Here is a 23,161-nt window from a genome sequence, read left to right as displayed (position 1 = left end):
CCAATATGTGTGTCTCTTTTATTCTGATGTAGGAGTAAATGTTGGAGCTGAAATACTGGCCTTGACTTTATTATTTTAGTGTTCTAATAAATTCATCAATGTTCTTTGTTTCATTTCTAATAATTCATTGAGTTCTAGTTCATCTAAAGGTCAAATAAACTATTAAATAAATCATCTAGCCTTGCCTGGTGTAGAAGGATTTCTTTTCCTTTAGTTTTTTTTTCTCCCCCATATAGGAAATTTCCACTTAGGCGTTAAATTGTAAAATTTATTTTTTTAAAAATACACAATCTAATCTTGGATTAGAAAAATACATTGATTATATGGAAATATTTCTTTTAGGATAAAGTTATTAGAGTATTTCTTTGTCATTAAAAGGATTTAGAAACTGATTTTATATATTATTTTTAGAATATTAGATAGAATGAAAATTTTATTTGCATTGTCTTTGAAAGGAAAGGATTCTATTCTAGGTGGTTCTCCATTCTCTCTACGATTAGCCTAATGGTTCTTAGCATTTTTGCAACTAGTAATTTTTATGTTATAATTTGAAGAGAAGGTGCTGTATTTCAATCACAGATGTTAATTCTGATTGGAAAACAAAGTTTGTTCAGTTAAGATATAAATTGTATGAAAACACATTTTAAATTATTGGTAAGATAAGTGAGAAAGCTAATTTTGTTTTGTAATGTTTTGTTTTGTTGGTTTTTGGGCCATACCCAGTGGTGTTCAGGGGTTACTCCTGGCTTTGCACTTAGTAGTTGCTCCTGGCAGGCTCAGGGAACCATATGGGATGCCAGGGATTGAACCCGGGTCCATCCCGAGTCGACTGCATGCAAAGCAAACATCCTACCGCTGTGCTCTCACTCTGGTCCCTATTTATTTTCTTTAAAAGCATGTGAATGATGATAATAATATAAGAAAGAAAAATATTGTATCATTTAGCAAACCTTGGCTAACCATTCAGGCATAGGTTTTTATTAAAAAGACTTAGTTAACCCCCTCAACTACTATCTTTCTTATTTAGAGATCATAGTAAGTGAGGGAGAAAAAGTAGAAAACTCAGGTAAGTTGAAGTTGAAGTTGCAATTATGGGTAAGCCCACTTCTTAGGGAAAGCATTAATAGCATTTTAATATAGATACATATATTTGAAAACTATTTTGTTCTTTATATATTAATATGTTGAAGACAAAACTGTTGTCTTATAAACCATACTTTATAGTGCTTTTTTTAGTCATCAATATATTGTGATTATCTTCTGTTGTGAAATCTATTTTTATAATTTCTGTTTATCTGTTTTCTTCTAATTACAGAAGTAATGTATATTTGTTGAAAGATTCTTAAGAAATACAGAAATATCTAAGAGAAAAAAACAAGTTTTCACATAAGCCAATTAATATTGATACCATAATAATTTTTTTTGTTTTTATTTTTTTGGGCCACACCCGTTTTGATGCTCAGGGGTTACTCCTGGCTAAGCGCTCAAAAATTGCCCCTGGCTTGGGGGAACCTTATGGGACGGCGAGGGGTCGAACCGCAGTCCTTCCTTGGCTAGCGCTTGCAAGGCAGACACCTTACCTTTAGCGCCGCCTCACCGGCCCCAATACTATAGTAATTTTTAATGACTTAGTGTTGTGCTCTTTGCATCTGTATTGTTTTCTATTTATCAGTTAATTGGAAATAGTTGATTAGAAAATTGTATTAATAAGATTTTTTATGGTGTTGTGTGTGAGAGAGAGAGAGAGAGAGAGGAAAGAGAGAGAGAGAGAGAGAGAGAGAGAGAGGAAAGAGAGAGAGAGAGAGAGAGGAAAGAGAGAGAGAGAGAGAGAGAGAGAGAGAGAGAGAGAGAGAGAGAGAGAGAGAGAGAGAGAGTGTATTTAATGGGGGGAACAACTCATGGTTCTCAGGGTTTACTCCTGCTCTGTGATCAGGAGGTTTGCTCCTGGAAGTACTCCTGAGACCTATAATGAGGTGTTGGGTATGGAACCTGGATCATCTGTGTGCAAGGCAAGTGCTTTACTCAGTGTATGTACCAGGCTGTAGTAAGTTTTATTCAAAAAGTTATACGAGGGGCCGGAATGATGGTACAGCAATAGGGTGTTTTCCTTGCATGCAGTTGGACCGTGGTTTGATGCCCCCCCCCCCCCCTGCATCCCATATGGTCCTCTAAGCCAGGAGTGATTTCTGAGCGTATAGTCAGGAGTAACCCCTGATCATCACTGGGTGTTAACCCCCCACCCCCCAATGTGATACTAGGCAATCAGAACTCTGATCTGTATTGTTTGGGTAATGTCTACTTTCTGCTTTTAGTATATGTGCTGCCGAAGCGAGCACTACTTTCTGCTTTTATTCCTAATATTACTTTTCTTCAAAATCCAACTTTTACTAGCCCAGTAAGTAGAAATTATTTTAATTGGAAGTTATTCTTGATTATTAGGTGAGTTTATATTTTTAAAAATAAACAAGGTTTTGACCATGTGTAATTTATTTATTCACACATTAATAAAGAAGAGAAGTGCTCATCTTTGCCCCATAGCTTTTTTATTTATTTTATTTTGCTGTATATTATTTGATATAATTTAGAAGATGGCTTAATCTTTTTTGAAATAAAATGAATTTATGAGCCCTTCACAGAGGTCTATATTGACCTGGGTGCCAGGAAATTCTGGCACATCCGGCATTGTTATCCCAAGGCAGGTGGGTATGCTTCTCCTGGCTCTTACCAATTGTGTGGATTTTTCTGGCATCATCTCTTGTAATTTAGTTCTCTTAATGTCTGTAGGAGTGTCCCAATGCTGGAGAAAAGAGGGAGTGGAATTCTGTTGTCTACTGCAAAGGAAAAAAAATTAAAACAGGACTAAATTATTAAAAATAACTAATGAGGATTGGTGTTTAAGGGTCATCTGCTTGTTTTTATCAATACTAGTAGAGATGCCAAATATCTGTTAAACATTTTAGAGTGAAGCAACTTATTATTTTGGCTTATATAATAAAATTTTGCAGCATTATGCTATCTCTTCACAACGTAACATTTGGGGATTTGCCATTTTCTTTGCCATTTTCTCTGTTTTCAAATGGGAGGTGTATGTTAAAGCTGAGATGGGTATAGATAGCAGTTACTGGAGGAATCTAATGAGACATGATTAACCCCTCTTCAGGTTGACGCAGGTATTTTAGTAAACAAATAAGTTTTGGTTAAATTCACTAAGAATACTTGTGATTATGAAAGTATTTTCCTTGGCATTTAGGAAGATTTGTAAAGTAAGAACGAAGTACCCTTACCAATGGTAGGTGTCACATAATAGATTCTGATTAAGTAATGGCAGTTACACATTCATGCGTAATGACTTCCTTTGATTCATTTCATAGTTGTTTATTGGGAGGCCTTATGCCAGGAAAGGTATTGGAGTCACTGCAGTGAATGGAAATGTTGTTATAGAACTGCTACTCCAGTGTGGGGAGACAATCACTAACCAAAATAAGCAAGTAGGTAGATGATATCATACCCAGAAAAATACACAAGAGTTTTGAAGAAAAATCTCTGAAAGAGGGAATGGGCGGCACATTGGGATGCCTATGGGAGAGAAGAATTTGAAGTGTTAATTAGAATATTCAAGGAAGTCACAGCTTATAGAGTTCAAGCAAGTCTGTCTCCATTTCAACAAGTAGTTGAAATTTATTTAACTTTTGAGTGACAGTTTCCATGTGTTTAAATAATAATAATGAGCCTGCTCCATAAGGTTATATGAGGCAAATGGAAGCTCAAAAGTATATTTGGTATCATGTCTGATTTCCAACTGGGAATTGATGTGTGGCCCTGGAAGACAGAAACTCCTTACTGGCAGATACTGACTCCAAGTGTGGGTATAGCCAGAGGAGTGGGAGCTATGTACCAGAATGAGACTGCAGTCCCAAGGAGTGGTTAAAAGGGGACAGAAGTGAAAAGAAGGAATGAGTGGAGGGAGTATTCCCAGTGTATGCATGGAGAAAATGGAAGCATTCAGATTCTTCATTCTGAAAGAGAAAATAGAGATATTGAGTAATGGGGTTAACAGTTCTGTCAACAGTCGAGTCTTCAGTGCTATTTCTGTGTCACAATCAACTATTTTGCAGTCTTGTTTTGGAAAAGTAAAGTGCGCGCGCGCGCGCGCGCGCGCGCGCGTGTGTGTGTGTGTGTGTGTGTGTGTGTGTGTGTGTGTGTGTGCATGCGCGCGCACGTGCACAAAGATGAAGTTAAAAATAGTTACTATTTTATTTCTTTTTTAAATAATGAAATGATGAATAGTTGCTGAAAATATCTGCAAGGCAGAATTCTTTATTCTTTCAGAGTGGATGATCAGAGAAACTTGAAAGAGTAGACTGACTCCTGAATTGAGCATTGGGTTTTTGGTACTTTTAGAAAGGTACTGATGTTTCCCATATTATTTTCCATTGTATCTTGATCCTGACAGATAGAGGATAGAGGTTTGAAGGATTAGCTGAATTTGCAAAAGTATCATGTTCTGTCCCGTCCTGGAATCTCCTCCTGCATGTTTACTAACTGACTTTCTTGTCAGTGCTGCTGAACAGTGAGATCCAGCAGGACTGAGGCCCTTGCTTACAGATCAACTGAGAAAGCTTGGAGGATTTGATGCTGAAGAATGCGACTGCAAACTCAAACTTCCACTCTAAACCATGCTTAACAAAGAACAGAGTTATCACATCTGTGTATTTGAAAGTATACTTGTTTAACTTTAGGAGAAAAAAATCATTGGGCAAGACTAAAAAAAATAAAGTACTTAATAAGAATTGTTTATTTTTGGATCTCCTCTTCCTCTTACTGTTTTGTTTGGTTAGTTTTGGTTTGGGAGCCATAATTAGAGATGCTCAGGATTTATTCATTGTTCTGCATTCAGGGATCACTCCTGATAGGGTACAGAGGACCATCTGAGGCCATATGCCGGGGATTGAACCCCAGTTGGCTGTGTGCAAGGCAAGTGCCCTAACCACTGATGTACTACCTCTTCGGCTGCTTACCAGTACTTCTTTCTTTTATCACTCTTTAGTTTTTCATTAGTGCTTTATAATGCTTGTAAATAATGAAAAAGAATTGCCTTAGAGTAGAAAATAGAAAAAATTTAAAACATTTCTCTTTTAATGGAGGTTCTTTCTTCCTTTCCCAAGGTATATTACCCAAATTTGGGATGGATGTGCATTGATGCCACCGATCCAGAGAAGGGGAACTGGCTACGATATGTGAATTGGGCTTGCTCAGGAGAAGAACAAAATTTGTTTCCACTGGAAATCAATAGGGCTATTTACTATAAAACTTTAAAGGTAAGAATTAAATATAACCGGCCTATGGTTGTGCTGCATGTCTCATTGCTAAGACTGGCCTTAGGTGATGGACAATAAAGACTTTGCAGACCATAAAAGATTATATTTGAAAATGCCTCATCAACACATTGAAAGATCTGTTTTAAATGTATGGTTGCCACTCCTCATGCATAAGGATGCTAAGGCATGAAATAGTGCTAAGTAATTATATACTGCATCTTTATAGATACTGATAGGCACGTCACAGCTACCTCCAGCCTCCAAAGATCCAAAGAAATATCTGACTGGCAGATTCACCCAACTGGAAGAAAGTATCAGTAGCTATGGGGTTCTTGTTAACAGGAAACAGTAACTTTGGATGACCTCTTTTCTTTTTAAGTGGAGTTTCTTTGGGGGAGGGGCACACCCAACATTCTTACTCCTGGCCCAACAGTAAGACTACAGTCTTACTTTATGCTCAGAAATCACTCCTGGAGGTGCTCAAGTGACCTTATATGTTGCCGGGGATTGAACCTGGATTGACTGCAATGCAAATCAAATGCTCTACCCGCTGTACTATGACTCTGGCCCTTGGTGAACATTTTCTTCAGAAGGGTAATTAATCAAAACATGTTTCTTCTGCCAGATTTTATTTTGGAGACATTGTGATGAAAAAATTGTTTTCTTTTTGAGTTTGGCATGAGATCAGAGATCACTGAGCACATTCAGAGAAGTTGGTGTTTGACAGTTTTCAGTATTGCTGCATTTGTTCTACAGGCAGGCTCATGTTTATCTCTTTTGTTTCAATATTCTCTGCAAGCAGATCTGCACTCGTGGTGCATGGAAATGTTCTGAAGTAGAGTTTGAGGTACTAAAAATAGATGATTGTTGCTTTGGGGGACAGATATTTGTGTGCGACAATTGCTGTTACATGAATATTTCTTTAGTCACTTCCTTTCATTAAAAAATAGTCATAGATTGTGGGAATAGTTCATGAAAAGCAAAAGACCTTGTAATTGAAAACTCTTTGAGCAATAATTTGAGATGGTGGTTAGTTTTGCAGCATGCTTAAGTTTTTCAGTGTTAGTGGGACTAACTTCCTCTGGAAGCTTTCTTAACATAAAAATGATTACTTTTCCTTTGCTGTATTTTTCCTGATTGTTTTAACCAGTTAGTTGCTCTTTACTGCAGATATACACATATCTTTGCTTCCAATCAGGTACTGTGTGGGTGTGGTATTTATCTTTTGTTATTTAAAATGGGTAACCTCCCTTCTCTTTTTATTTCTGTTAGATTGTAATAGCAGGATTTTCTAGTAGGTAGTACTAGACACTAGAGTTTAACAGGGGTCTCAAACTCGTGGCCCACGGGCAAATGGCCCTCCGTACATTTGTGGCCCTGCCCTAGAGGAATCTTTTTTTTGTTTTGTTTTGTTTTAGTTGTTTGGGTCACACCCCCCAATGTTCAAGGCTTACTACTGACTTTGCACTCAAGGATCACCCTGACTTTGCCTCCTGCGACCCGCAGGTAAATTGAGTTTGACACCCCTGGTTTTGAATTAGATTCAGAATTTGATTCAAGAACTTACTTTGTTTTTTAAGTGTCTTTAAAGTGTTTTACATGTATTTGGATTAGTGTTATCCTCCTGGAGATGAAATGCAAGGAGATTAATCAACATATTGAAGGTAAGGTCGCACAGGCAAGCAAACTTAGGGGATAGCCAATGGCACTGCAGTTCCTTCATTAGACTTCAAATGAAAACATACATCTCTGATACAACCCATAGGAATATTGAAAAACAGAAGATGATAGTGTTTGGGAGAGTGAACTCTGAAGTGAGACTGACTCATTTAAATCCTGGCTTGCCATATGTTCTAAGGCACATTGTTGTAATTTCACAAGCTGTATAACCTCAGACAGGTCAGTTCCTTAGTTATTTACCTCATTTGTTCAGTCTAGATAATTAGAATATTGACCTCATAACTTATTACAGGGCTCTATAATAATCATGTATGGTGAATGGGATAGAACTTTAGTGCCTACATGTAGAGAATACTATTATTTTTGGTGGTGGTGTCAGGAGAATAGATGATATATGCTGTTTTATGAGCATATTTTGGCTTTTCTAGATATATATGATCATGTGCATTAAAATCTGTGTATTAATTTTGTCATCTGTAAAAGTAGGGTTGTGCCAGAGAGATAATTCAGTGGTAGAGCAATTGCCTTTCATGTAGCTGACCTGGGTTCGACCCTGGTACCACATAGTTTCCTGAGCCAGGAGGCATCCCTGAGCACAGAGCCAGGAGTAAACCTTAAGCATAGCTGAACTTGATGTGACCCAAAAACCCCTCCCGCCTCTCAAAAATGTAAGTAGTTGTAAAATAAATAACAGTAAATTTAAGAATTAAACTATTATGATGAAATTCTGCAAACTGTTCTTAGTATGACTCACTCAGAGTTAATGCTACTAGTTTATTTTTTAACCATTCTCTGAAGTGTTTATTGGTATTTATGTCCTTGAATCTTGAGCTTCATGCTTATTTGCCCAAATACATACAAGGTCTTTATTTCAGATTCCTTATTAATAATTATCTATATTCTTCTGATTTAAGCCTCCTGTGGGTTAATTTTATAAACACATTACATGTGATGCTATCTTATTCTGGATCTCTATCAACTCAGTTTTATCATATGAATAATGAGAAATTACAATAGTGATTTTGTTTGAAGCATGACAAAATTATTTTAAATTCTTAAATTAATCTATCTTTTAATATTAATTGTACAGATATTTATTGAATGTCTATTATATGTCTGATTTGTGGAAGAAGCAGCTAAGAAGTGAATATATAAAATAATTTTAGAGCATGCCAAATGCTTTGAAGATTATAAAATGTGATAGAGTTTGACTTGGTAGAAAGAGGACTGATTTAGCTTTGTAGGAAAAGGAGAATTCTTACAAAGGAGGCTTACAAAGAAGGATTCAGCCCTACCCGATATCTCTTGGGAAGGCCAAGATGGAGGTCCTATCTTGAAATAAAATCAGCAAAACGGGGTCAATGGTGCAGGGGGAGAAGTAAATAACTGAGTCTCACCTTTAGCTCACCCCTTCAGGAGTTGTAGAAGTCTGACCTGTGACTTATTTTTTATTATGGGACCATTTTCAGCTATACGCAGGACCTTACTGCTGGCTCTGTGTTCAGGAATCAGTGAAGCTAAGGGGATCTCATGAGGTAGTGTGGTTGAAATCTGAGTTAGTTGCATGACTTCTAAAAGATTTTTCTGGGGACTAAATTGTAGGTAGTGTAGATAATAAAGGATGTCCTTTGTGTACGCCTCTCAGAATTCTGAAGTATTTTTCTTAATTTTGACCTAACGTAAGTATTATTGATTGGAACCTATGATCTGGTAAAATTTCAAGTGTGTACATATATATTTATAATGATATTTGAAATAGTTTGTATATTTGGTTCTATAAGCATATAAGACAAAGAAAAATTTGGAAGTATATTTTTTTCTTTGGGGGGAGGGGTTGGGACAGATGCAAAGGATTGAGCCTAAAATCTCATACATTAGCTAAATATGAATCCTACCACTGTATTAACATGCCCAGTCCAAAAGTTGGAAGTTAAAATTTTTTATTGTGATTTTTGTTTATTTTGTTTTGGTTTAACTAGCTGTGCTTACTCCTCTTTCTGTATTCAGGGATGACTTCTAGTGAGGTTCAGGAGTGCTGGGTATTGAACCCTGGTCACTCCAAGCAAGTGTACTTTCTGTACACTTTCTTCATCCAGTCCCTACTGTGTGTGTGTTTTTAATCATCCCAAAACATTATTTAAAAATCAAGTTGTTTATCCTTTTCAATTTATTGTTTTTATTTTATTTTAATTATGTTTAAGGAGGGATTGTTTGACACACCCAGCAGTGCTCAGGAACTGTTCTTGATTGTGCTTAGGAGTGACCCGTGGTCCTGGCTATGCTTGGGGTCCTAACATGATATTGGGGATTCCGCTGTTGACTGTTTTCAAAACTATGTGCTTTGACTTCTATCTATCTAACTGTCCACTGTTTTTAATGTGTAATTACATTTTTTTTTTTTTTTTTGGTTTTTGGTTTTTGGGCCACACCCGGCGGTGCTCAGGGGTTACTCCTGGCTGTCTGCTCAGAAATAGCTCCTGGCAGGAACGGGGGACCATATGGGACACCTGGATTCGAACCAACCACCTTAGGTCCTGGACCGGCTGCTTGCAAGGCAAACACCACTGTGCTATCTCTCCAGGCCCAATTTTCATTTTTCTTAAAATATGATATGAAATTTTAAGTGTGCAAAAAGTACAAAACGTTGTAGTTACAGAAAACTAGCACTGATACATAAATATGTTTTCTTTATAAAGGTCTGAAATTTATATAAATATTTTGACATGAAGTTGAAAAGTACACAGCTTGATCATATAGTAGTCATTTTAGTTGCTAACCATTTGAAATTTGTTCAATAGCTAACAACAACTCAGGCTGCTCTTAATTTAGCTGTTCCCTCAGCTCTAATTAGCCTTCCAGGAACTTTATATTATCTTTGAGGTCCAAAACAAGATTCTGATTTTTTTTTTGTTGTTGTTTTGCAATCATAGATGTGCTTTTCTAGAGCGTTTGTGATGGTAGCTATCTTGGATGTCACACAGTACAATTAGATCTCTGCATAGATGTCAGTGGAAAAAAATGTGGAAACTTGAGCTTTGAATCTATGTTATAAGAAAGATAGTCTTCCATGACATTCTGATTATGATGATTAGGAATAAATTGAGAATAAAATTTTTCTCTTTTTCATGCTTTTTAAACTTTGGCCTTTAAATCTTTATATATTTCTGTACAACCTCATCATTTCTAATGTTTTATCAGCATTTCATAAATATGCAATAATGTGTAAAATATATAATAAAAACAAACAATACCTTTGGATCAAAAATAATTCATTTAAATGCCTGTCCCTAAAACAGGCAGGAGGTGGTAGTGGAGGAAAATGGGGAACGATGGCAGGAAAATGTTACACTGGTGAAAGGTGAGGTTTATTTGGTGACTGAAACCCAACTATGAACATTTTTGTAACCACAGTGCTTAAAGAAATTATTAATTTAAAAAAGTTTGTTTAAAAAAGAGAAGATCATTTCTATTACAGAACTGGTAGAGTGTCAACAGGTGTCTTTAATGGTTATTTTAGTTCATTAAAGTCTTACACTGATTAGGAATTGTATTTTAAGGGACCAGAGCCATAGAATAGTGAGTAGGGCACTTGCTTTGCATGCCACTGATCCTGCTTTGATCCTTGAACAGAGTCAGGATTCATTAAGCCTGAACACGACCAGGTATTATAGCCCAAAAGTAGAAACTTAAAAAAAATATTTTTGGTTTAAGTAAAAATTGATTAGTGATATAATGCTTTGGCTCAAAGTGGTAGGCTTTAGCCATCCTTGGAAAGCAAAGGAAATAGCATCCACTTATCTGAAAGAATTTAGAATAGTTTAAAATTTGAACTTGATAAAAAGTGTTCTGTAGAGGTGAAAATATATGGTTTTAGGGGCTATATCTAGACAAGGTATTTTGAAGTAAAATTATGTTTCAAAATTTAAAATTTTAAAGTAATCACATTTGCCCCCCCCACATAAGAACTTCTTTTTATAACCATGGTGTAATGATCAAAAATCACTAACATAATATAGTCAATATTCTTTATTATCTATCCTGTATATTTTACTTTTTGCCAGTTGTTCCAATCATGTCTTTATAAGAGAACTCAGTTGTATTCCTTTGACTTAGTACTTCATTCTTGGTTTTATTTTATAATCATTCGAAGTTGACCATTTCCTTTGTAGAATATCTCTCTCACAGTTTGTATTTCTGTAATGAAGTACATTTCTTGTACTTACTCAATTATATTTTATTTTGCAGTTTAGATAGAAATCTCTAGAAGTGGGGGGCCGGGTGGTGGCGCTAAAGGTAAGGTGCCTGCCTTGCCTGCGCTAGCCTTGGATGGACCACAGTTCGATCCCCCGGCGTCCCATATGGTCCCCCAAGCCAGGAGCGACTTCTGAGCGCATAGCCAGGAGTAACCCCTGAGCGTCACCAGGTGTGGCCCAAAAAAAAAAAAAAAAAAAAAGAAATCTCTAGAAGTGGAACCTCTTCGTATCATGAGGCACATGAAAATGATTTGTCTCATTTTAAAGGTTTCCCATTGTAATAAATGTCTCATAGATTTTTTTCAAGACTGTATTTTCTCATTTTCATCTACTTGGCTTTTTAACTTTTGATGCTTGTGATCTGGAGGTTGTCTGTTTTTTATATTTTTTATTGATTTGTTGAGATCTTTCAGGAATAGCATTCCTTAACTGTTCATTTATTATTATTATTATTTAGCAATATGGACTCATGCATTTTTCTTTAATTCTTCAGGGGTTTGGGGTGGGATTTTACTTTGGTTGATATTCTTGAAATATTATGAACAGTTGAGTCATCGCGAGCGAAATTTGATCAAGATTCGAGATTGACTTGTGGTTACTAGAATCTCTTCTAGGTTTGATCAGTATAGGGATGCTCTATGACCTTCACCCCTAAATGTGAGGTGCTTTGATACACTCCCTCCTAAATCTCTTAGCCATCCTGTAATCTCTAGGTCGGGCGTGTACGAAAGCCAGTGCACCCCTAGACCCTAGGAGGTTTTGATCAGTTAATGCTTGGCCCTTTGTCCCTCTTACCCCTTTCCCCCCTGTCATTCCCGGGACATAATTAGCCAATGCATTCATAAAATAGGAGTGGCCTGTGTTTTTTCATTTTTTTTTCCCCTGGAAGACTCAATTAGCTCTTGGAATCTGAAACACGCGCTTTGCTTTTCGCACTTGTCTTCGCAAGCCGCCAGATTCTTTGAAAATTGTGCCTTTAAGTTTTCTCATCGGCTTGGCTTTCAGGAGCAAAATGGATTCTTTTTTCTTTCTTTATTTTTCCCCCTTTTTTTGCGTGGGTAGTCGTAAGGGTTCGCATAGTCTTGAGTCGAAAGCAAATGGACTCGTCGCATCTGCCAACCAAGTGCAGCCCTCCCTCCACCAGAGGGTCCCTTCCCGCGCGCCAGGCCCGGCCCGGCCCGGCCCGGCCCGACTCGGCTTGGGTTGGCTCGGCGCGGCCCGGCCCGCCCTCCCGCGGCCGCCAGCCGGGGTTGAGGAGCCCCTTCCTGCCGGGCTGGCCGCGGCGCGCCGCCTCAGTCTCAGCTTCAGCTTCAGTCTCAGCCTTGCCGAGCGCCGCCTTACTTAGCGCCCGAGCCCCGCCCCTTCCCTTCCTTTCTCGCCCCGCCCCTCTCAACAACGGCCGCGCTGATTGGCCCGCCGCCTGTCTCTTCTCTCCCCGCAGCCAATCGCGCCGGGCGAGGAGCTCCTGGTCTGGTACAATGGGGAAGACAACCCCGAGATAGCAGCTGCGATTGAGGAAGAGCGAGCCAGCGCCCGGAGCAAGCGGAGCTCTCCGAAGAGCAGGAAAGGTAGGCGCGGAGCCCGTCGCCGTCCTGGTAGCCGTCCCAGTCCCCGCCGCCGCCTCTTCGTTTTCTTCTACTGCGGCCGCGCGCCGCTGTTCGCCGGGCCCGGACGGGCGGCTCCCCGCGGCTCTTGGTGACCTTTTTCCTGACTGGGCTCCTCCGGCCCGCCATCCGACCCCCCCTTCGCGCACACACATACACACACACACACACACACACACACACACACACTCACACACTCACACACACACACACACACACACCGGTCCCCGGGCTGCTGCTGCTGTTGCTGCTCCTGCTGCTGAATCACGGCGCCTTGGAACTTGGGCGCCCGGACCCCCCGATCGACCGACCCAGAGTGACGGGACGGGGCCCCTCGCGGGAGCCGCCGTGGGGGGGGGGAGGTCGGCCCGGGGCCAGTTGTCACTCGAGTCGCGGGACTCGAGTCGCCGAGGGAGGTAAGTCGCTTCGCCTCGCACGCCCGCTCGCTTTCTCTCTTTCTGCAAGCCAGCCCGGCCAGGCCTCGGAGCGAGGAGAGCGAGTGACAGTTCCAGCTGGCCCCTTCGGCCTGCGCTCTCCGCAGCGAGGCCGCTCGGGGTCCCGCCGGGTGGGATGCGGGGAATTAAATATGCAAGGGGGGGTGCAATCGCCCCCCACCTTCTCCAAGACCGGGACGGGGAAGCGTCGGGCCTGCGTGGTGCAGTGACACGCCAGCCGGCTCGACTCGGAGCGGCCTGGCCCAACCCAGCCCGGACACGCCACGCCACCCTGCAGCCCCGCAGCGCCTGCGAGCCGGGCCCCCCCTGCACAGCCACGCACGGCCACTCACTCACTCATTCCACGCGGCGGCACGCGGGCCCGAGCGGAGTGGAGCGCAGCGCGGCGGGGCCGCCCCACCCTGTGCGGGCCCGGCCCGGCCCGGCCCGATTGCAACACTCCGGAGCAGGCAGGGCGGGGAGCCCGGGCAGCCTCCGAGCGAGCGAAGGTCTCTCTCTCTCTCTCTCTCTCTCTCTCTCTCCACTCGACATCAGGCCGCTGACCGAAATGGGAGTCGCAAGGGTCCTTCCCCCTTGGCACTTTCGGCCCCAACTCCGGGAGTTTTTTCTGTTGTTGCATATGATGTTTTTCAAACAAAAGGTGAAGCGTGAAGCGTTAGCTGCATTCGGAGCTGGGGAAGGCAGTTTCCGAAAAGGGAATTCCTTAGTCGGAGAGGGGCTCTTTCCTTTCCAGCTGGCCTGCCGGGTAGGTTGTCTTGGATGAAGAAGAGCTTGCATTTCTCGCATCTCTTCGCACAGCCCGCTTGGAGCACACAGGCCCGCCGCCGCGCTCGGTATGGCGGTTTCTGGCCCTTGCAGAAATGCCTTTTCTTAGCTTTCCCTTCTCTTTTTTTTTAATTTTTGCACGCCTTACTGTAAGTTCTTTCTTTGTAGCCTTTGGAGGTAATCATTACCTCCGCTACTCGAGTTTGCACAGTGAGTCGTGAAGCAGTGCTGTAAATAAAAGTGTAGCGTCCACTTGATTTTATTTATTTTTTTTTTTGGAGATTTTTGTAAAGCTGCTTTCGATGTAGGCAAGAAGTTTATTCACTTTTTTTTTTTTTTTGACATTACACGTTCTTTGTTTTCACAGTTGTTAACCCTTCCAGGAAAGATGCTGGAAATACAATACACGTTTATAAAATACACGTTCCTTAATTATTGAACTCGATTTTTGATAGCAACTACTTTTTAAAAACTTTTTTAGTGAGTAAGACCTTGTTTTTTTCATTTCATGTAATTGAACTTGATCTTTTGTTTACTGCTAGTTTTGTTTCTAAAATATGCCACCAACTTTTCCTTGTAAGTTGTGATTTGAGGGAGGAGGAGTCGGGTGAAAGAGAGACCTTTTTAGCCTTAGCAGAATTAACATGCATTTAAATAGATTAATAGCTCAAGTTTAGCTTCACTTTTAAGACTATATTTTTGGCACGTTTTGCTATGTTAGTTTTGAAGTTTTCATTATATTTTGCGTTTATTCTTATTTACATTCTTTTTCTATATTGTTAATGGGATGCTGAGAAGAGAAATTTTAGAAATTTGACCATATCAATATGACACATGTAGTTATACATCTTCAGTTTTATACCTTATATGCCTAGGTTGCTAGGCTTTTTTTTTAATATTCAGTTAAGTAGTTTGTATTATTTTTATAGCTACTCTAAGCAGCATATAACGCTTTGAATCTTAGGTTTTAATTAAAATTATTGCTTGAAGCTCACTCTTGGAGCTCTGTTTTGAACTTGAGCTTATTGGTTAAGAGTGTCATGTGCTCTTTATGACCTAAAGTCAGTATGGAAGTATTTAAATCATGAGTCAAACTTATTTTTTTTTGTTTTTAAGTCAAATACTCTTAAAGTAATTTATAGGTTGTAAAGATTTGAAATGGAGGACTTTTTATACTAACTTGGGACAATCTAGGTCTTATATATTACCTCAGCTGTTTAAGCATTTAGATAGTGATGTCATAAGAATAAGTCAACATAAATTGTTTTCAGTGGCAATGCCAATTTAGCACTTCTGAAAGCCAGATGTTGAGACCTTGTCATTGACAGGTAGGTTGACAGTGGTCCTAGCTTCATCTGAGTGAAGCAGGCAAAGAGAAACAAAGGACAGAATTCTTCCTACTTCTGGACCATGGCTCCTTTGCGTGACAGCTGCTAGGCCTACAGCTGTGCGTTGCATGTGGTGCCTTTCAGAGTTCATCAAATCGCTGGTGGTTTAAAGAGGCATGTTCTGGGTCTTGATTCCTTTACATTCGATTTGGCCTTTTTTCTTTTTTTCATTCACTTGTTCATCAGACACATTTTTTAAGCAGCTGCCTAGTGCCAGCTACTCTGTTGTTTTTTAGTGTGATAGTGATCAAAAAGTGAGACTTCTGGGTATCTTAGTTTGGGGGAAACTTAAAGAGTAAAGAATAAGTTGCCTGCAGAGTTTGCTTTTAAAACTCTCACTATATATTCATCATCTGGCAAAAGTTTTATACTTAAGTCTACAGTGAAGGAAAAGAACACAGTGCTACATGAATCTGCCCTGAGAGGCATGCAGTTTTGCCATGGGCCAGAAATGTTTTCACATTAGGCATTCCCCTCTAGAATTGTATTCCATATCGACATTTCCCAACTAGGATAGAATTAAGAGCTGAACTTTTAAATTCAGCTTAACTTCTTACATGTTTGAGCAGTCCCTGTAATGAGATTGGACACAAGAGGTTACTTGAATGGAACAGATTACATATTTCATATATGAGGGAGGGTTTTTTAGTATTGAATGTTTCAGGTTATTAGAATATGAACCATAGGAAGATGATTATCTGTGAAGTAATAGAAGAGCCGAATTTATAGTTATTTGCTATCTTTCCATCCCTGCCTCCTATTTGCTTCTCAGAAGGGGAAAGGATTACACTTGTTTGTTAGCAGTGAACAATGGATGTTGGCAAATGCCCTTTTTAAGTGCCTTTATATTAGCAGAATGCATTGTTGCCCTGCTCCCTTTTGGCTATGTGAATGCCACCTGAAAATTATAACTAAACCATGAGATTATACAAACCAACTTAATCAGAGGACTTAAAAACTCAGGTCCCCCTTGCTTTTGTTTTTAAAGGTACTAACTATGCTTTACAGAGTTAATTATGTTCCTACACCAATCTTAGCCCAGTGTTAACTTACCTCCACCAATGTTCTTCCGTTCCCAGGATCTAGGTGTATGATTGGATAAATCATATTTTTTAAATTTTCCCCTTCCCCCATCCATTTCTCACATAGTGTCCAAGAGACCCTGGACCTCTCTAGGGTCCAAGAGACCCTACCCTCTTTCACCATCTTGGCTCGTGATTCAATATGAAGGTCATTGAATGGATGGTGTTGCTCAGTCCCTGTGTGGGAACTCTTGGACTACCCCACTGGTGCGTGGACAATCTCACAGCTGTACTCAATAATGCCTATGTGTGTGGTTCGGAGATTGGTCAGTTTACCAGCATTGATAAGACATGTGCTTTAAAATTCTGTAGTATCTATCCAGCCCTTCTGTTGCTTTTTTTGCTTTGTTTTGTTTTTGTTTGGGGGCCTCACCTGACTTTGGTTTACTCTTAGCTTTATTGTCAGGAATCACTCCTGGCATACTTGGGACCAGAGATGCCAGGGATCAAACTTGAGTTGGCCATGTGCAAGGCAAACACCCTATGCAGTGTATTCTCTCTGGCCTTAACACTCAATGTTTTTGAAGTTGTGCATAGTTAAAATTCTTCAAAGTTGATAAAGAACTTGAAGCTTATCAAAATTTAGAGTCAGTTTAGGGAAGTAAGAGATCTATAAACAAATTAACTCATCTGTCACAGTTATTTGTGTGATTTTAAACTAATTATGTAGTCAACAGAGCTATTGATGTTGAAAATACGCCATAACAAGAGGGAATCCTGGACTGGGGTGGCCGGGGTCTGTCTGAAAAGGGGGGCAGAATGGGGGCATTCAGAAGGTGAGAGAAACAGTATATTCTAGGTGCTTAAGGAGCTGCTGAGTGTTTCAGTAAGTTGTAAATTTTAAGTGGATGATTGGTTCTTCTGTTACTTAACAAGCATTTAAGTTAGGACACTTACAGCAAGGAACCAAAATAATCAGATTCCTTCTCTCAGCAACTGACCAACAGGCCAAGAGGAGCTTGGTTTTATTAACAAAGTGCATAGATGGTTAGAGATATATGGTGACAGTAAAATGAGACAGATGGCCCAAGGTTCTAAGAAGAGGGACCAAGGTGGGTGTTTTTGGATTTTTTTGATTTGGGAGACATACCTGGTGGTGCTTAGGTTTTACTCCCTGCTCTGTGCTCAAGAATCAGCTCTTGGCATGCTGCGGGGACCAAATGTAGTGCTAGGGATGGAATTGAAGTAGACAAGGGAAGCAAGTTCCTTAACCCCTGTAATATCTCTCTAGTTTTCCAAACTAGGTGTTTTTAGTAGCTCCTTGAGAAATTTAGTGCTGGTGTGGTGCATAATGAGGGAAGGCTAGAAACCCATATATATATATATATATATATATATATATATATATATATATATATATATATATATATATATATAAGTAGTTTAAGTTAAGAAATTAAGCTTGGGCCCGGAGAGATAGCACAACGGCGTCTGCCTTGAAAGCAGCCGATCCAGAACCAAAGGTGGTTGGTTCGAATCCCGGTGTCCCATATGGTCCCCCGTGCCTGCCAGGAGCTATTTCTGAGCAGACAGCCAGGAGTAAACCCTGAGCACCGCCGGGTATGGCCCAAAAACCAAAAAAAAAAAAAAAAAAAAAAAAAGAAAAGAAAGAAAGAAATTAAGCTTTGGAGTATGGGAGGGGGGAGAAATTAAACTTTGTTTATATGACTGAAACTGAACTACAATCATGCTTATAATCATGGTGCTTAAACAAAGATTTCATATATTAAAAAAAAAAGACTGAAGTTCCCGAGCTGTTTTTTTTATCATGAGATTTTAAATGATTCCTCTAAATATAAAATATAATTCTAGTCTGTTAATAAGAAGTAACTTTGTTAACCTTATAAAATTCGTTATTAGTTTATTTTTATCTTTATGATAATAAATTAGATTGATCTGCCAAAAAAAGAAAAAGAAAGAAAGAAACTAAATTGCATAAATGGACTTAACCTCTCTCTACCAGGTATTGCACTGAATTATTAGGGAAGTTTGCCAAGAACACTGAAACATCCAAAAGGAGCTTATTCATTTCATTGCAGCTCAGTGCAGGTCAGATTTAATGAGGCTTCTAGTTGATGTGCACATCAACTAGATAAACACATCTAGTTGTGCAGGATGGAGGTGCACATCCTGGTGCATCTTGGGGTGCCGAATGGGAGGTGGGAAAGGGACAGACAATAAGGTGGGTCCCTTTGGAAATGAAAATGATATTACCTTGTGATTATGAAGTAAATAATAATAGTAATCCTTAGTGAGCAGGATTCTTGCAAAAGGAATTGAGGTTGAGGGGAAGAGCTTCACATAAATTAGGGAAAGGAAAATGTCACTGGACCACTGTTAGGTAGTAGGTAGAAAACAGAAGCTTTGGGAGCCTCTGATGGAGACTGAGAGCTTCAAGGGCAGAGGGAATGAGGTGTAGCAAGAACAATGATGAGGTGAATAGTACTTGGCCCATTGCTGTGCTAGTCATTCTGTCTCCAGATAAGGAAATAAACACATGGATGGATGATAAGTATCTTATCCAGTGATTCTCAGAGGCAGCACTTGTACCCACTTTCACACTTTTACAATTTGCTCTGTGATTTTTTTTTCCACTTCCACATGCAGATAGTAGTAGTAGTAGTAGTAGTAGTAGTAGTAGTAGTAGTAGTAGTAGTAGTAGTAGTAGTAGAAGAGACAGTATTGATTTTGTGTACTGTGGTGGCTTCTGGAGGTTGATGCCATGACTTTCTTTAGCAGCTGACAGCTCAGTTTTGGGCTCTTTGGGCAAATCTGAAAGAGACTTGGTTCCACAGCCAAGCAGATAGGCCCTGAATCTTAAGGGTACTCTGAGCAAGTCTTCTGCACACTTTACTGACAGTTGTTAGCAGTACTGGAATAAGGAATGGGGCAGCTAGAGATGGATATATTTCTATGAGATTTGTCAGTTTATTACATTGAACCCAAGTGAGTGGTACCCTCCTTGGTCTCCTGCATTCCTTTTTTTTTTTTTTTTTTTTTTGGTTTTTGGGTCACACCTGGCAGCACTCAGGGGTTACTCCTGGCTCTACGCCCAGAAATCGCTCCTGACAGGCTCGGGGAGACCACATGGGCTGCTGGGATTCGAATCACCATCCTTCTGCATGCAAGGCAAGTGCCCTACCTCCATGCTAAAGAGACCCCCCTGGTCTCTTGCATTCTTAACTGCCTTTTCGTGAGTGACGCCTTTGTGTATTGAAGTTTCCCATAGCAATTTTATGATTATACTTGAGTACATTTGAAATTTTTGTTTATTTTTGGGCTATACTCAATGATACACAGGGATTACTCCTGGCTCTGCACTCTGGGCTTCACTCTGGTAGTACTCCAGGATCCATATTAGATACCAGGGATCAAATCTGGGTTAGCTACATACAAGGCAAACACTGTACTCACTGTACTATCACTCTAGCCCCTGAAGTTTTTAAATTATTCTATGTATTAGTTGGTATGCTTGAAAATGCATTGAAATATTTTATTTAAACGGTTTCCTTAAGAACAAAACAAACAAGCACAAAGCCAATTAACAAATTCCTTTACCTACTTTTGGAACAAATCCTCTACCTACTTTTGGAACAATTCAGTAGAAGCAAAAATAGAAATTATTTTTAATTCCCTAATTCCAACTCTTCAAAAGTATTAAGATATACTAAACCTTTAAAAAAACAGGTTCATTTTTACCTGAGATGTGTACTTCTGACTTTAGGACTCATTTCTGCATGCTGGATTAATGGCCTATACATGGATTAATGGCCTGTGCTTGAGATATGGACTTTGCTTTTCCACGCTGTAGAAAGCCAAGTTTTTTTGTGAGAAAGCATCTCAAGTATCTCTTTCTATCCCTTTATTTCCCAAAGAAACTTGTCTAACTTCAAAGCAAGCAGAATCATGGCCACAGAGCAATATGGGGCAACTCTCTCTTGTTCTCATAAAAATTGGAAGATGAGATGTATTTAATATAGTAGAAAGGCTTGATTATGATTTTCTTTTATGAAAGGAAAATAGGACAAGAATAAGTGAGTTTAAGGTAGTTGGCTTTTTAAATGAAGCTGTAATTTGTAACAAAAATGCCAGTTTGCTTCCCTTATGAACACTTAAGTTCTTTGCTAAATTAAGAATGAATTATTGGGACCAGAGACCTATAGCACAGAGGTAGAGCATTAGCCTTGCATGCAGCTGATCCATTACGGATGGTGGTTTGAAACCTGCCATCTCAATATGGTCCCCCATGCCTGCCAGGAGCGATTTCTGAGCCCAGAGCCAGGAGTAACCCATGAGCACCGCCAGATGTGACACAAAAACATAAAAAGAATTAATTATTGAGGGTTTTTTTGTTTGTTTGTTTTAATAAGCTTCTGAATGTTTTCTTAGAATACTCCACTTTTATGTTTAGAACAATTATAGGTGGGAGAAGAACAGTTTTCAGGTAGAAACAGTTTCAGAGTACTACCCTGTCAGCATTCAGGTTATTTGTAGTTCACATGCTTTTGAGGACAGTATAGCCTGTGTTTTTTTTGTTTTGTTTTGTTTTTGTTTTTTTGTTTTTAAGTGTAGCCTGTTTTTATTAATACTATATTAGTCTTGGAAAGCTGAATGATGTGGAGAGGCCAGAATTATGAAAATATTTTACAGTAAGTTTAGGGGTGTTTAGGAATTTGAGGGCTACTTCAGACTATCTAGTCTGACAGTGCTGGCCTAACCAACAGGTTTGGTGCTCAAACCCAGTGCTGCTTGGAAGCCATGAGGGCCACCCCTGATAGAGAGAGCTCAGTAATCTTGCAGTGCTAGGGTTCAGACTCAGGGTCTTACATGCATAAAGCTTATTCGTTAGTCCTTTGATCTATCTTCTAGGCACCCGAAAACATTTCCATTGTTTCTCAGAGTGAAAAATAAATACGGAAAGCTTTACCACTCAAATCAATCTTGTGTCAGACATAAGCGTTCTTAGCTAAGATTGCTCATTTCTATGTATTTTCATGGAAATATATCTTATGATCTGACACTTATCTGTGTATCTTAATGTGATGCATCACTGCTTTTTCTGGAAATTGGCAGTTAATCTTACAGTGTAGGGTTCTCTCTTGAGTGCCTAGCACTGTTGCTTGCTGATCCATAAAAGGCTGTCTAATGCACAGAGGGGTGAGGTGGCTTACCCAGATTCACCTAGCTCACTAAATTACTTGACTCTGTTTTGCCTAAATTAACTTTCCACTTTTGCTGTTTCTAAGCGGGACAGATAAACTGAATAAGCAGCAATACGTTGTCGAATTTACTATTTACACAAGATAAATTTTTACTCTTCACCATAGAGTTGGTGCTTTAGTCTTTTTTTTTTTTGGTTTTTGGTTTTTGGGCCACACCCGGCAGTGCTCAGGGGTTACTCCTGGCTGTCTGCTCAGAAATAGCTCCTGGCAGGCACGGGGGACCCTATGGGACACCGGGATTTGAACCAACCACCTTTGGTCCTGGATCGACTGCTTGCAAGGCAAATGCTGCTGTGCTATCTCTCTCCGGGCCCGGTGCTTTAGTCTTAAATCATAAAACAGATAACTGAAGTCTTTGATTCTAGAAAATTAAGTTTTGTAGAGAACTAAGGCATTTTGTTATTTTTTGTTTGGATTTGTGAATAATAGATATTTATTCCTTTGAACCAGGGGTCCTCAAACTTTTTAAACAGGGGGCCAGTTCACTGTCCTTCAGACTGTTGGAGGGCCAGATTATAGTAAAAACAAAAATTATGAACAAATTTCTATGCACACTGCATATATCTTATTTAGAAGTGAAGAAACAGGGCCCGGAGAGATAGCACAGTGGCGTTTGCCTTGCAAGTAGCCGATCCAGGACCAAAGGTGGTTGGTTCGAATCCCCGTGTCCCATATGGTCCCCCGTGCCTGCCAGGAGCTATTTCTGAGCAGACAGCCAGGAGTAACCCCTGAGCACCGCTGGGTGTGGCCCAAAAATAAAAATAAAAAAAAAAAAGAAGTGAAGAAACAAAATGGGAATAAATACAATATGTGGCCCACGGGCCGTAGTTTGAAGACCCCTGCAAGTTTGAACACTCAAATGCTTTTCAAAACACACACAGATTATATTCTTGTCCCTTGCTCACTGTTTGTTAAGTATTCTTAATGGCATTTTTGTCAGTTAGGACTTTTTAACTTTCATTTCTCAAGTTTTGTCTTGTTTTTGAGATCAGTTTAGAAACATGAGGAAAAAAGTCAGATATCACTTGCATAACTCTCTGCACTGCAGATAGGAGAGGGATTGCGTCTTAGAGTAGAGAACTCCCTTACTTCGTTTTATTGATGACAAGAAGCTGATGGCATATTTTTTTCTCCTCTGCACCATTGTTCTTTTATTGAAAATGAATAGTCTACTGAATAGAAGACAGTTTTTAAGAATTTTAAGCTACATTATGGGCCATGAACAAGTTTAATTAATATAAACTAAAAAATGCAATTTGGAAACTGCTAAGTTCTCTTTTGCTTTGTTTGAATATAACTAGGTTAAATTATGATTGTTTGTGCCTTTCACTGTCTTGTGACACCAAAGGTAGGGATTTTACTTGCAAAAATGTTTATTTGCCGTCAAAGAGGAA

General features: G+C 39.6%; 1 protein-coding gene across 2 annotated transcripts in view; it reads left to right on the top strand.

The window, feature by feature from the left end:
* PRDM2 (PR/SET domain 2) overlaps positions 1 to 23,161 on the top strand; it is a 131,258-nt gene that overhangs the window by 44,014 nt on the left and 64,083 nt on the right. For both annotated transcript variants that reach the window (XM_049771955.1, XM_049771954.1), the window contains 2 exons: positions 5,166 to 5,318; positions 12,693 to 12,819. In XM_049771955.1, coding sequence (XP_049627912.1) covers positions 5,166 to 5,318; positions 12,693 to 12,819 — 280 coding nt within the window. The remainder of the gene's footprint in view (positions 1 to 5,165; positions 5,319 to 12,692; positions 12,820 to 23,161) is intronic.

This window comes from Suncus etruscus, chromosome 4, assembly GCF_024139225.1.
Source record: "Suncus etruscus isolate mSunEtr1 chromosome 4, mSunEtr1.pri.cur, whole genome shotgun sequence".
NCBI classification, from domain to species: domain Eukaryota; kingdom Metazoa; phylum Chordata; class Mammalia; order Eulipotyphla; family Soricidae; genus Suncus; species Suncus etruscus.
This window is presented reverse-complemented; position numbering and strand designations above follow the sequence as displayed.